The sequence below is a fragment of the Diadema antillarum genome, unplaced genomic scaffold (genome assembly GCF_040938485.1).
Source record: "Diadema antillarum isolate AM-2024a unplaced genomic scaffold, OU_Dant_1.0 scf00000197, whole genome shotgun sequence".
Lineage (NCBI taxonomy): Eukaryota > Metazoa > Echinodermata > Echinoidea > Diadematoida > Diadematidae > Diadema > Diadema antillarum.
Genome location: NW_027271086.1, coordinates 16,803 through 31,774, shown reverse-complemented (window position 1 = coordinate 31,774; position 14,972 = coordinate 16,803). Strand labels below are relative to the sequence as shown.

General features: G+C 38.3%; 1 protein-coding gene across 1 annotated transcript; it reads left to right on the top strand.

Moving 5' to 3' along the window:
* Positions 1-2,308: 2,308 nt before the first annotated feature.
* LOC139723638 (transcription factor BTF3 homolog 4-like) lies at positions 2,309-13,254 on the top strand. The gene is made up of 4 exons (XM_071634866.1): positions 2,309-2,565; positions 3,142-3,288; positions 3,990-4,110; positions 12,632-13,254. Exons 1-4 carry the CDS (start codon positions 2,398-2,400, stop codon positions 12,673-12,675), a joined length of 480 nt encoding a protein of 159 aa, XP_071490967.1. The 5' UTR covers positions 2,309-2,397; the 3' UTR covers positions 12,676-13,254.
* The last annotated feature ends 1,718 nt before the right edge of the window (positions 13,255-14,972 follow it).

Genomic DNA, 14,972 nt, shown 5'->3' with positions numbered 1-14,972 from the left:
TGTGACGTCACTCATCCGCCATATTGAATTCATGTGAATGCAGCCTCGTGGTTTAGATTGCTCGTACGACACAGTTCGCACCTGAGAGAAATGAATTAAAGGTAAGTGAGAACATCATTTTCTTAGCTAGGTGTTTAACGATGCTACTCTTATGAACCGTTAAGTTCAAAATTTTGTCTTACTAAAGTGAAAGATCGTTTTGAAATGTCATATTATGACTACTAGTTTGACTGAGTCAATTCGCAAGTTCGTTCCTCCGCCCTGTATAGCGTTGTTACCCTGGCATCTTCCCCGCAATCTCTGGCGTGGTTAGTGTGCGTACTGCCGGTCGCAGGTCGCGCCCGCTCGTACGCCATACGTTGTACACGTGTAGCTGGTGCGTGTGACTGTGTGTGTGTTTGTCTTTGTGATCAATAATAACGGCGAGAGGTAAAATTAAGATAATTCTAAGTTGAAAGTGAAAATAGCGCTTGTTGTATTCTGACTTGTATAAATTCAGTTACTAATCTCTTTTCTTGCCTTTTGATCATGCTAAAATTTCATGCCCAGCCAGTGTAAGTGAGATGGTCGGATTGGATTTTTCTTTTTGTTTCTTTGCATAGAAAAAGAATTTAGCACCTTGTCCTTGGGCTGTGCAGTGTTGCTGGGCCTTAACTTTTACTTTTTGTGACTGTAGTTCGAATAAAAACACCAGTTTTCAGCCACCCTCCAGAATCTGGACACTTATCACTATCACTTATCAGGACACAAGACAGCAAATAAATTGTATTGTCACAAGTTACAACACACACATTAATTTATCACATCTGCACATCATTTCACATACGTACTGGCACTGTCGTCTGGTTGTTCACAACAGGGAAGTCACTTACTTGGTCACCTCTGAAAATCCTTATAAATCCCAAATTTCACCATCAAAAAATGCAAAATCGGAGTAACTTTTCCAAAGCATGCGTGAATTATTAAAGTCCCGTGTTAAAATGTAAAAAATCAGGGTTGCTGAAAAAGCACCCAAAAAAAATTGAGAAATATGCTGTTCTTGTGCAAGATTTTTTGCTATACACTGTAAGTATAGCAATATATGCAGCGTGTGCGAACGGTACTTTGTTTTTCACTGACAGCCATTTTGAATAATTGGGAGTTCACGCGATTGCAGCTGTACTAGTGCAGCTCTGAAAGTGTGAAATCCCGATGTACCGTTCGCACATGCTGCATATGTAATCTTCGTTCTTTGTAAGTTCTAAATTGTGTACAATATGTCAATATCGATAACATATCAGTGAAAGCTGGAAGAAAATTGGACAACCCGATCAAAAGTTACGCACCAAAATACATGATGATTGAGTGAATGCAGTTCAATATCGACAGTGAAAGTTGGAGGAAAATAGGACAATCCGTTCAGAAGTTTTGAATTTTTGAAGTTTTGGTGATGAGACCGCTGCTTGAGGGGGGCATTTCATGAAGCATTTTGTCAGACCAAGTCGGACAAATTTACTTTCGGCCAATCAGATGCAGAGATTTCAGTAGCTTGTAACAGTTTGTCAGGAAAATATCCTACAACCCCAAAACGCTTCTAAATGCCCCCAGAAGACTAGTATGGATCATAACATCACATACTGTACAACTGTGTATGCTCTTCAATATAAAGAAAATAATCTGAGGAAAATTCAGCATTGGCCTGATATTTTCTTTTTTCTAGTAGAATGAAAGAGCACTAGACCTACCTCTTTCAGAAAACGGGATGAATTATACCCTTTACATACACTGTATTTCAGTAATACACTTGTAAGTCCATGGAGTGTGTTCTTTCCATAAGATATGAAATCATAATTTCTGGAATTATCTTTATTTTCTCTATATTGTAGTGCATGTTATGTCATGACCTGTAAGTCCTCTGATCCAGCGGTCTTGTCGCAAAAAAGAAAAAGAAAAAAAAAAAGAAGATAAAATCACAACTCGAGAACAGATTGTCAGATTTTCCTCAAAATTTCACTGATGTGTTCTACTAATATTTCTGCATTTACTCAATCCACATGTATATGTGGGATGAATTCCTTTTTATCTGTAGTCTTATTCCAGATGCTAAATTCCACATTTGTATAAAACTACAATAATTGTGTGAACAAGAAATTTGCACAGTATTATTTTGGAGAAGACTATTGCACCTTGGTATTGATAAGGCGTATGAATGATTTGTGAAAGAGGTCATCATGCATTTTACTGCTTTTGTCACAGTATCAAAACTTTACTTATGTCATGGATCAAAGAATGGTTGTAATCTGTTAAAATTGTCCCTTTTTTTATCATTTGCAGGTGTCACATACATGCTGAGGTCAGACAGTGTGGATTTCTCCAGCATTTATATTTCATGAACTGTTGAATTCAACAATATCAAAAATGAATCCCGAAAAGTTATCCAAGCTTCAGCAGCAAGTCAGAATAGGTGGCAAGGGTACCCAGAGGAGAAAAAAGAAAGTTGTCCACAAGACGGCCACAACAGACGACAAGAAATTGCAGAGCTCATTAAAGAAATTAGCTGTAAATAATATTCCTGGTATTGAAGAGGTAAGTTCAGGGAGGTGACCTTTTTTTCAGGAAAGAGTGATGGTAGCAATTGCACACAGTGGACTCCCGTTATAACAAAGTCCTTGGGACTGGCAGCTTTGTTTCGTTATATCGAAATTTCGTTGTAACAGAATAAATAAACAATAAGAATGTCATGTCATAATGTATATTTCACTACACAAAAGTTAATGGCAAATCCTAATGTTTCTTCATGTGCTTAATCCTAGTCTAAAGATTGATTTTCAGGGTGGGGTTGAGGGTTGGGGGGGGGGGTTATAGTATGGTACAGTTTGATATTGCATACATTTCCTAATACTGTAAACTAGAAACAATTGCAGCATGAAATTTGCTACTGCCTTTGGTCAGAAAAAAAGAAATGAATAATAGTGTGCATTTTTGCAATTCATGGCACCTCAAAGTTCCATGTGGGCATGGATGTGAACATTTCTGGTTTTTCAGCAAACAAAAATTTTAGCCTTGTAAACAGCAGGTTATCAGCAGCATGCAGTGTTCACATTATATCAATTTCTCTACATCCTCGAAAGATCAAGCGTTATGTCTCTTGCCCTTGACCAGGTAAATATGATCAAGGATGATGGTACTGTGATTCACTTCAACAACCCCAAAGTTCAAGCATCGTTAGCGGCCAACACATTTGCCATCAGTGGACATGCAGAAAACAAACAGCTGTCAGACATGTTACCCGGCATTATGAACCAGTTGGTAAGTTGTTTAGGGCCATTCAGCAGGAGTTGGCTCTACACCTCCACCCTGGAGGTGGCCTTATGTCTTTGGATTGTCTGTCCATTTGTCTGTCCCACCTGATTCTTATCATGATTGAAGAAAGACTGTTCTGTGGATTTTTTGTTGGTACTTGACCCAAGTATGTTACATGAGGTGTAGAAGCTTGGGTTAGTGTTGGGCAAAATCCCTCAAGGTCAAGGAATGCAAGTCCTTGACCTTTGGCTATGATGACTAACTCTTTCCTGATGTGGAAATAGGGGTGTAAGGGAGAGAAATGCTATATTGCTTCTTGAATTGCTTATCACCGATCAATCCAAAGCTACTGTAATGTGAAATTACATTTCCATTGTATATTTGTTATGTAAATTGTAAATTATTATTTAACAAATTATAAAGTTCATCTCCCAGGTAAAGAAACTTTGAATTTCCATACCCATACGCTAAGATAAGTTGGAACCTGGCGATTTATGGTTAGTACCTCATTAAAAGCAAATTTCCATTGTATCTGATCTTACAATAATGGGACTCCCCTGTATTAACTACCTAGGCACTTCAAGATTCTGTAGCACCTTTGGTGTTCCGAGGTACTCCCATGCGGCAAACGATACAGGTTTTATAAATTTGCCCAAGGTATTTATTTGTTCCCCCAATATTCTCTCTGATGCTGTCGATGTGTGCAGGGTATGGACAATGCAACTCTCCGTAGCAAGCTCCCACAAGACATGCCCATCCAGGAGGCCGGCGGCAAGACGATTGCAGTCAAGCCGGACACCATCGACGAGGAAGACGAGGATGTACCAGGTACGTTTGGTCGAAACAAATCGCCGGGTGTGAACTCACGGCAACATCGTCATAACCACGAGAAAGATACGTTGGGAACAAGATTGTCCCTTTTTGACTATTCTGGTGTTGCAAAATCACCTTTGCTAAATTCCTTTTTGGCAGCTGAAAAGGAATTTTATAGTAAGTACAAATGAAATGTCAAACTGTGTAAATTTTTCAAAAGATAAACTCTTACCCCTGAGTATATAACATTCACCTTCCACTATATTAAAGGAACTGTACAGCACTGGTTGAGGCGGGGATTCATGTTTTGAACATTCTTAAAGATAATATAAAGTTTTGGTACCTCAAAAGTTTCCCTGAATTTCCTTGTCTTAGTTGGTGTTTCAGGTTAAAGTACCTTTCATATAACTAACACTGTGAGACTTACTCGCCCCAAAGTGCTCTCATGTCTTAGTAATCACGCAATTAACTGCGACCAGAAGCCCCATATGCATAGCGACCAGCAGCCCCATACGCATAGCGTAATGGGGCTTCGCATTGTAGCATTCAGGATCATGACAGATTTAGTATCGCGGGTAAATATCAACTTAAAATCCAAAAATTTCTTCAATTTGAAGACTTACCAATTAAGTTGAAGTATTGAAAACAGGCTTCGGGCAACGTTTGGTTCTGCCAATAGTCCCTTTCTGTTCGAATTGATGACTGAATGTGACTCGGTCGAGAGGACCTTGAGAGAGCTACATACACTGAATACTACAGCCAGCGCATGCGCACACATCACAATACGCAAAAATTTCAAATCAATGAACGGATAAGATGTTTGCGTGCGCATGCGCTGGCCGTAGTATTCAGTGTACGTAGCTCTCCCAAGGTCCTCACGACCGAGTCACATTCAGTCATCAATTCGAACAGAAAGGGACTATTGGCAGAACCAGACGTTGCCCGACACCTGTTTTCAACACTTCAACTTAATTGGTAAATCTTCAACTTGAAGAAATTTTTGGATTTTACGTTGATATTTACCCGCAATACTAAATCTGTCATGATCCTAAATGCTACAATGCGAAGCCCCATTACGCTATGCGTATGGGGCTGCTGGTCGCAGTTAGCTATGCGTATGGGGCTGCCATACGCTGCTGGTCGCAGTTATCATGCATCGTACAATACGTGTACTACCTCGCCGTCGTACAGCGGCGGCTCTGGTACGAAACCATTATTGCATGATTACTAAGACATGAGAGCACTTTGGGGCGAGTAAGTCTCACAGTGTTAGTTATATGAAAGGTACTTTAACCTGAAACACAAACTAAGACAAGGAAATTCAGGGAAACTTTTGAGGTACCAAAACTTTATATTATCTTTAACCCTAAAAGGGCCGGGGGGGGGGGGGGGGGCAGAATCCGCCCCCCTCGACGTTTTGTGCTATTATTCTGTAAACGCGAGAAGACCTCGTCGCGAGACTTCTCGACTTTCTTTGTTCAAGTCTCGCGCAACTTTTGAGACCAAATTTGCAATGTCTGCGCATAATGTACCTCTGCGGAGCCACTCCATTTTCGTAACGGAATGTCGCCCCAAAATGGGCACAATTTATGTGATTTTGTGTACATTTCCTATGGAAAACAGTGCTTTGTCATGAAAGTCATAAAAACCTGATTATTTTTACAATTAATCACTTTAATTGATTAATTTTATGCTAATTATGGTAGAAAAGTGGTCAGTGACAATTTCCACTAAAAAAACAAAGAAAAAAATAAAAGTTGAAAAACAAAGAAATACACAAGAAATTCTGAAAACAATGAAATACATAAGAATTGAAATGAGTTTTGGAAGTTTTTTTGATGTACAATTGTTGAATATGCTAAAACAGGTTTACAGATCAAAAATTAGACTGTCAATGCTTTTAATTAGCCTAAAATATGATCTTGAGCTTAATTTGCATAACAAATTAATTAAAATTAGAAATTGATTGTTTCCAAAATCTTGGACACAATCTTGTAGATTGTGACGTGGGTCTCGCGCATGCAAAATTTCATCGGGGGGGGGGGGGGGGGGAACCCCTTCCCCCTCCTTCCCCAGCCTTTTTAGGGTTAAATCCCCAAATACATGCTCTCCTATTCATCCAATTAAACCTAGGTAAAGGAAGGTGAACATTCAACACTACTGTGACAAATTTGTCATTTTAATATTTTGCCAGTTTTGTGAAAATGTAATCACACATTGTCCACATGTACTATAGACCTATTAGGAGAATCATGCATTATGACGGAGGCATACCAGTCGCGGTTAACGACATTTCTAGTTTGCAATGACACCGCAACTCAACGAGCATGGCCGGGTTCGTTTCATGCAGAATGTCATTGTTGGTTTGATTTTAATCTTAATAACATTCTTTGGAGTGCTAGGAACACTTCAAAGGTGAATGTATTGATAAACCAGTGGCCATGAAGAGGAAAATGGTTTCCACTGTCTATTTAAGTCAACTATTTTCAGTTCAGCAAACAAAGCACCAACAATCTCTTGTTCTAGTAGCACAACGGGCTCGGCGTTAGAAAGAGTTTATCGTGTGGAATGGGTCGAAGCACCCTCAAACTGCTATGTTTGTCATTTTATTTCATCACGACTATGGATATATAGTGGAAGATGAATGTTTTATACTATAGGGTAAGAGTTTATCTTTCCAAAAAAATTCAAACAGTTTGAAATTTTATTGGTACCTCCGATCCCCCCTTAAAATCAAACGTGTGTTACTGCAGATAAACCATGAGTAGTGCCACCTCTTTTTCTGATTTAGAAACACATACTATTCGGTATTCGGCTTTTTATCCAATTAAACCCAGTTCAAGGAAAGTGAACATTCAGCACTACTGTGACAAATCTGTCATTTTAATATTTTTGCCAATTATGTGAAATTGTCATCACACATTGTCAAGACATTGTACTATAGACCTATTAGGAGAACCATGCACTATGGCGGAGGCATACCGGTCGCCATAGCGACATTTCTAGTTTTTTCCTGGAGCCTGGGGTAACAAGCTTTGCTTTAATGGTTCCTCAATATTTCACATGTTATTGAAAATTTGTCTTTTATAGATTGTTATGCTGACACACTTTTGTAGTCATGATCCATTTTATGTCATATTTTGTATCTTGCTTTGCATTTTATTGTTATCTTTTTTATTTATTTATTTATTTATTTATTATTTTTTTTCCTTAGTATATGTATAACATAAGAATAAACGTGCTGGAACTGTTCACTTTGTCTCAAGTGTACAGACCGGTGAAGTTTCAGTAATTCAATTCAATTCAATTTAATTCAATTTTTCTCATCAAAAGATACGTAAAGGGGGTACTGTAGAACAGGATATTTTTTGTGGCATGAAATTTTCACAAATTGGAGCCAACTGCCTTCCTAGTGTTGTTGCTGATAGTTTTGTCAATTGTCACTGGCATTCATTGCATATAGTATGGATAAGAACTTTCACTTGCATTTAATTTTGTGAATCGTGGCTCTTGCTAAATTAAGTAAGATGCACACATTCTTGTTTTACAGTATCTAACTGAATGACTAATACAGTATTCATCGCATAATCGGGCATCTGATAATCGGGATCCTCGCTTAAATGATATACGCTTCCCAGAAACATTTCCACCGCACGTTATTTTCACTGGATAATCGGGCGGGGACCTCTGATAAACGGGACAATTTTTCTTCAAGCGATCTTTGATTTTGTTAATATTTTACACAAAAAATCTACCAAAATACCACAACAATATTTCAAAGATTCCGTATCAGTTGTCGTTTACAACAAACTTACAAAGCAAGCTTCGGATTGGTGTGTTTTGACCTCCGTCCATCCAGTACATGTACATGCATAGCCACGAAAGCGCCGTGTATAAGTATCCATGCCATTGCAAAGCACATGCCTTCGCGAACATTCTTCTCCCCTACATAAGCAAAGCCATGTGCTCGCTTGCAATTCCTACTCGACTCAAATCCAATAAAAAACATGCCTCGCTCATACAGCCCAGGCTGTGTGCGTTGTTTAATCTCAGTCATACACTCTGAGGGCAAAGTCCATTGTTATCGCGCGCCTTCGTATCTTGTTATCTACTGTCTTTGGTTTCAACTTTCAATACAGCTGTACACTGTGATCTGTGTGTACGTCACAATCTTCCTCAGTTGTGACTGGGCAAAAGTTACGTGATTGAAATCATGAGGGCTATGAACAGTTACGTATTCAGTGAAATGGGGGAGAGAGTGGGAGGGAGAGCGTGAAAGATGAGAAGGGTTCAATGTATGTGCGAATACGTAACGTTTTATGAATCTAGACTATGAGCTGACATTGATTACGTGTACACGCGTGTTTGACAGAAGAATCGAACCCAGTTGCGATTACTCTACATCATTGCGAGAATGCAAGGAGAGCTGGAGGGTCGCGCCGAGGGGTAGCGTGTTGTGTATTCATGTACATGTACAGTACGTCAGTATGCATGTGTGTGTGTGTGTGTGTGTGTGCACTACATGTACATGTCGTATGCCGTTAGTGTATGGTGAGTACTCATCGCGAAATCGGGCACCTCGCTTAAAGGGGCCGTGTTTGCTACTCCCAACCTGTCCCGATTATGCGATGAATACTGTATTTGCAAACATAGCAAATTTTAGGTTTTGTCATTATTTAACACTTGTAATCAAAGTCGCAAGCAGTTTTTATGGCTGCAAACAACTTTTCTTGTCTGTGTTGTTGCGATGAAAATTCAAACATATTCAAAAATTTCTCTTTTTTCTTCTTTTTTTTTTTAGACTCAAAATTTATCTCGCAGTAAAATTAACTTTAATTTCCCATTGGTTAACATGCAAAGTTTAATAGTTGGAACCAGATGATTTATCTCGTTATGTACAATGTAAGCAGATTCTTGCAGCCAATATCACCATATCAAGATTCCCCCGTATTGTTTGAGGGGGGGGGGGGGGGGGTACCCCCCCCCCCCCCCCCCCCCCCCCCCCCTTCAGATCTCAGCTGCCGATCGCGCGATCACCGCAAAATTTGGCCTGAAGATAGACCCGGATGTCAACTACAAGATTACATGGTCATACAATAGAAAAATATTGGCTTTCTATTTTTGATAAATTGAAATGCAAATTTACGCATGAAATCATATTTTCACCCATAACTCCATTAAAATGACTGAAGGATCCCTAAATTTGTTTCAGAGTTCCTCAAGACACATCAAACAATTTTCTCTAAAGAAATAGCGAAATCAAAATCAATTTCTTTTGTTATTTATTGTTTTGTTAATTTTTAATGTATTTTATTGTTTTTTCGACCTTTTGTTTTCCATTGTTTTTTGGCCAAAATTTGTTGCGGGCACTTTTTCAAACTTATCTACATTAGAATTGATTAATTTCTATGGTTAAAAGTTGAAATAATCTAATTTGTATCAATTTAACCAAAAAAAAAAAACACAATTTGCATTGGATTTGCACACGATATGAATTTGAGCCATTTTTGGGTTGACATGCATACGGAAAACGTTACGTAACTTCAGAACAGTGTACCCGGACGTCGCAAATTTGGTCTCAAAAATATGCTGGAGACTTCAATGAAAAAAGTCCTGAAAGGACGCGGCAAAATCATAGCGCGTTGTGGAATCGTAGCACGAAACGTAGAGGGGGGGGGAGGGTCAATTTGACCCCCCCCCCAGTTAAAATAGGGTTAAAGTACCAAACCCACAATAGCATTGGGTTATCTGTCTTATACTAGGTGTTTCAAAAAACATTTCCCACTTTTGATTCTTAATAATTCAAAAACTATATATCAGATAACACTGTCATTGATATTAGTGATAGCTGAATAGTGTACAATTTGGTTGAAGGTGGTTTAAATATGAAAGCATAAATAAGTTTCATGAAATCCATGATTAATTTTACAGTTAGGTTCCAGACTTTGCTCTATTTTCAACCCTCTGTACAAAATTTCACTTTGCACAGGGGGCAATGGGTGTGTATGGGAGTGTGTGGTTAACACCCTGACAATGGTCCTGAACAATGGCCAGGGTTTGAATACTTCATTATTCATTCATGAGAAATTCCACTATCACAGCTAGTCTTTATTCAGCCTCTGGCAGTATCTGTGTATCTGTCGTTGAGTCGCGTCAGTGCTCTCCCTACTTCTGAAAAACAAAATTACAATGAATACCTTCTCTTCTATCGTAAACGAGGTGACAGGAAGTAAAGAAAATCAATTAGAGTATATATTATACACTTGTGTATATGGAGCCTTAAATAAATCTACTCAGAAACAAATCGCCCCAATGATAAATGCTGCTGAACTCTTTACCAGAAATGATCTCTTTTTATCGAAAAAGCGAAAAATTTGTCAGACTATCTAATTAGTAGACAGTTGTATTAAAATGAGGAACTTTAGATCATTTATGCTTATTTATATCCCAAATTTAGTGATATGAGAAGCAAAATTTGAAAATGATTGCCAGCTGGAATGAAATGTGGTGTTTGCAAGCACTTTACCGTGCATGAATTCAGACTAGCAGTGCCCAGGGCAATCCACATGCATTATTGATTAAGCATTCATGTGCCAGGGAGCGCCAGACTGACGCCTAGTCAACAGGTGGTTCAGGCATGTCCATTGTTCACGGCCATTGTCAACACACACTCACATACACATCATTGGTTCCTGTGCCAAGTTCAATTTTTGTACAGAGGGTTAAAATTTGACCAAAATCTGAAACCTTACTTCAAAATCAATCTTAGATTTAATGAAACTGATTTATGCTTTCACGTGCAAATTACCACCAACCAAATTGTACACTATCCAGCTATTACTCATATCAATGACAGTTTTATCGAATGAATAGTTTTTGAAATATTTATGATCAAAAGTGGGAAATGTTTTTTGAAACACCTAGTATTTGTTCTAGTTTGCTGCAGGAGTACAATACATACATGTAGTTAACATCAGTTAACATTTGCTTGTTTGAGAGTAGAACATGGAAGGTTTTTAATGTAAAGCCGAGAGTATTGAAAGTGGTTTCAGGTGGTGAATTTCATTTCATTTGAAACAGACTGTTGTTTACCACGGTTAAATGCAAAAGAATGTGGTAATTTTCACTAGCAAGCCTTTTCAAAACTAAGGGGCTGGAATGTTTCTGCAGATATATCAAGAATAGTGCCACCTTTTGTTCTGATTTTGATAGAAATACATATTAGTGTACTGTAGTAGTGAAGAAGGCAGACACACCAGAGAGCTGCTGAGAGAAACATGCATGCTGTAGAAACCCACAGGAGTCATACAATTTTTTCAAATTATTTCTACTCTTACTAGGGGATGTATATTTTGTCAGATTGTACTCCTAATTACAGCTATGTACAAAGTAATTTCTCCCTCTGTTTGATGAGATTCATGAAAAAGTTACGCCGTGTCATTTGCTGATGGAATTGATTTAAATAGTTGAAGACATGTTCGGTGTCAGTCACTGTTAGAATCAATAAAAGAAAGTTCATTAATCCAAATGAAGCGTATTAGTTTGCTACAAGTTTCTGAATTAGTGAGAATGACTGATTGAATGGAAGTGGAATCGGAAGACAAGAGTTCTTGCAGTGGAGAAACATGATCAGAAAATAGCCTAGTAAAGCCTGGGTATCCTGGGGTGTGTTTCATAAAGCTGTTTGTAAAGTGATGAACGACTTACGAGCAACTGGTGATCAGTTCTTGTGCTGAATTAGGGAAATTCTGATAAGTATAGCATATCAGGACTGATCACCAATCGCTCGTAAGTTGTTCGTAACTTTTCGAACAGCTTTATGAAACAGGGCCCTGGTACTCTTGCAGCATACAATAGGCCAAACCAGCAGTGCATACAGTGTGCAAGGAGTTCTAAATGGGGCAGTTTACTGAATTTGGGTGTAAATAGGCTGAATACAAGGGCAGATGGTGAAGTTACACATATGTTGTGTGGTAATTGAATAATGATAATAAATTGGATTTTACAGGTGGATAGGTAACTCCAGGGCCCTTCACAGATTAGACCATTTAGATTTTAGGGATCATATTTTAAAGTTTCACCACCTACTCGGTGATGCATGCAGAAATAACATTATTTCATGGAATGTAAATATCTCAGCATGATGTTACAAGACAATCAAGAAGGGTATGAATAAAAGATATGTGCATTCATAATCAAAGGCTTAATTATACTGAAAATCACAACTATGATACAATTCAAACAGAAGTTGACATTGATGTATCAAACCTCATGCTAAATATGTAGTATAGAGGTAATCCAGTCAGCAATTTTATACTCTTGACTACAAATATTGTAGGTTATTGATAAACATTTTTTCTCTCGTTTTGCAGCTCTTAAAGATGCTCTTTTAACAACTCTGACAGATCTGTACATGAACATCCATTTGTACTGCCTAGTCAGCTGCAAGGTTTATCCTCTGACTGCACTGCTTGAATTTGCTCCTTTACAAAGTGATGACTTTCCCTCTCTCTTGACTTATGTTCACATCTGCTAGATCTTGTCGGAGACTTTGATGCCCCATCGAAGCAGGAGAACTAGGGAGATGCCCGGAAGCAACACGGGCAAACTTTGGCACACAACTTTCTTCACCAGTCAGCCGAGATGTGAAGCCGTCAGCCAGACCAGTTGGCCCCCATTTTGAGGCAAAGGCAGTTGAATTTGCAGAAAACTAAAACATTATCTCTCTTTTTGCTGGCATATGATTTTGCTGGCATATGATTTTGCAGAGAATGATGGACGGTCCACCTCAGCTGCAGAATTGGTGAGGTAATAAAATCAGACCCCAGTTAGAACGTTTGGAAGGAGGGGATTACATCTGGAAAGTACATTTAAAGTCTATTCAAATGAAGATCAATTTATACAAGTCCACAACTTCATTGATATTGCCGTGAAGTGCACACCAAAAATGCCCAAGACGCACAACGTGCATAACTGATTTTCACTGTGGGACACTAAAACAACAGTGTATCATAATCTGTCCATTGTGATATATAGTTTTATTTACAGAAATATACCTCAAAAGTAAAAGTTTCACTTTATTCATGTGGGTAAGATGGTTCATTTCTCTTTATAAATATCATCTGCATCTTGGTAAAATTCAGTAGGATCTAAGGGAGTCTCTTCGATCTCTTTTAAACTTCTAAAGCCAGTGTTTATTGTGCTTTATCACATTGAGTGTGAAAGTACTTCAATAATGGACGCAAAAGTGTCATTAAGATTGCTTTTTGGTAGTTGATCACATGAGGGGCTTTGTAAACATGTGATACATGCATCACGTTTTGGACTTCTTTCGTAGCCGTCCCATCGATCTTTGTCAATTTAATGACAATAAATTGACAGTTCCAGAAGCACAATGTCAGATATACTTGTATTATGTATTCTGTGTGCACAGGTATCATCATTTTTATGACAATTAGCAAAATTTAGAAAGCATCAAATGCCAACAATTCTCCTTTAGTTGTGCCCGTGAAAGGAGCATGAAAATCCATTCCGTTGTCTTGTCAGTGGCCTGGACATTCTTCCTTTTCGATAGTCTTTTTACTGGTAAGTTAAAAGTGTCAGATGTCTCGTCATATTTGGGGTACCGCCAGTATGCAAATGTCTCCTGGCCAGTCCTGTTCCAGATGCGCAATGTGGGTCTGGTCTTGGCTGCATCTTGCCCACCAGAGCAACGTGCAAACAGCATTTGCTGTTGGCCAAAAAAGATTTGTATTCGATCAACTAGGCCTCAAAAAAAAATGTATAGGAGCCAAAGTGGGCCTTGGACAGAATTAGTTTGAGAAGTGCAGTATTATGTGAGCATACAAACCAACCAAACCAGGTTATGCCCTTCATTCAGGGGGATTTTTGAAGATTCCTTTGCTTATCTTGTGACCAGCGCATTGCAGCATCGCAGTGACAACCCGTGACTTGAATGGCTGCAAATCAGTATGATTGAAAACCTGTAAACTCCTTTTACGCAAAGTTCAAAGCAAAGAAACGAATAGTAATGAACGAACCGCATGCATTGATTGCATTGCCACCGTATGTGAAAGAATATACGTAACTACACAAACAGAAGTGGCAATGCTACTGAGCTAGCTATCCCACAGTGCATCTGTGTCAGGGCTCTGCAATGATGCTTTGCATATTGGCGGTACCCCGAATTGACCCTGATAAACTAGCTGTGGCTTGTTCTAATGTGAACAAAGTTTGTTAGTGCCAAGTCACCTTCAGTTTAGATTTCTTCATATTTCAGAACAAATTTAATCCAAAACTTTGAAAATACCACATGAAGCTCTAAAAACTTGTAGATATGAGAAATTTTTCACTAGAAATAAGTACTGTTTGCATATGTCGAGTGTATGAAGAAAGGTTAGGTGCTGGAAAAGTGCAAATCTGTGTTTTTGTCTTTTTTTTTTTTTTTTCTTTGATATTAAAAAGAAATGTCCCACAAAACAACCTAGTTTATCTATACACATGTATTTTGTATTTAAGAGTAGTATGTAGTTGATTTGCATGATATGTTATGCTCATCCTTTTGTATTTGATTTTCAGAATCTTTTAATAAGTTTTATCTGCTTGAGTTTGTGTTTTCCTGGATGATAAGTTTTAAAAGTTGAAATGGTTACCTGCCAAGCATTAGTATGTGTATAAAGTAACAAAAGAATTCATTGTAGAGGACTTCATCTGAGAAACACAGAGGCAAAAATTGTGGCACACTCAATTTTACAATACAGTGTTATGTAATTTGTGAAGTACTTCAATAACATGTGTCACATGTATGCATCAGCCATCTGTTTTCACGTGTTTATCACAGATGGCATTCATTAAGTCTCACTGGTAAATAGGTTTGG

Excerpts from the sequence above, each read along its gene's own strand:
- LOC139723638 (XM_071634866.1), top strand. The coding sequence starts at position 2,398 with ATGAATCCCGAAAAGTTATCCAAGCTTCAGCAGCAAGTCAGAATAGGT. Across the intron at positions 2,566-3,141 it reads ATATTCCTGGTATTGAAGAG|GTAAATATGATCAAGGATGA; the intron begins GTAAGTTCAGGG and ends GCCCTTGACCAG. Across the intron at positions 3,289-3,989 it reads CCGGCATTATGAACCAGTTG|GGTATGGACAATGCAACTCT; the intron begins GTAAGTTGTTTA and ends CGATGTGTGCAG.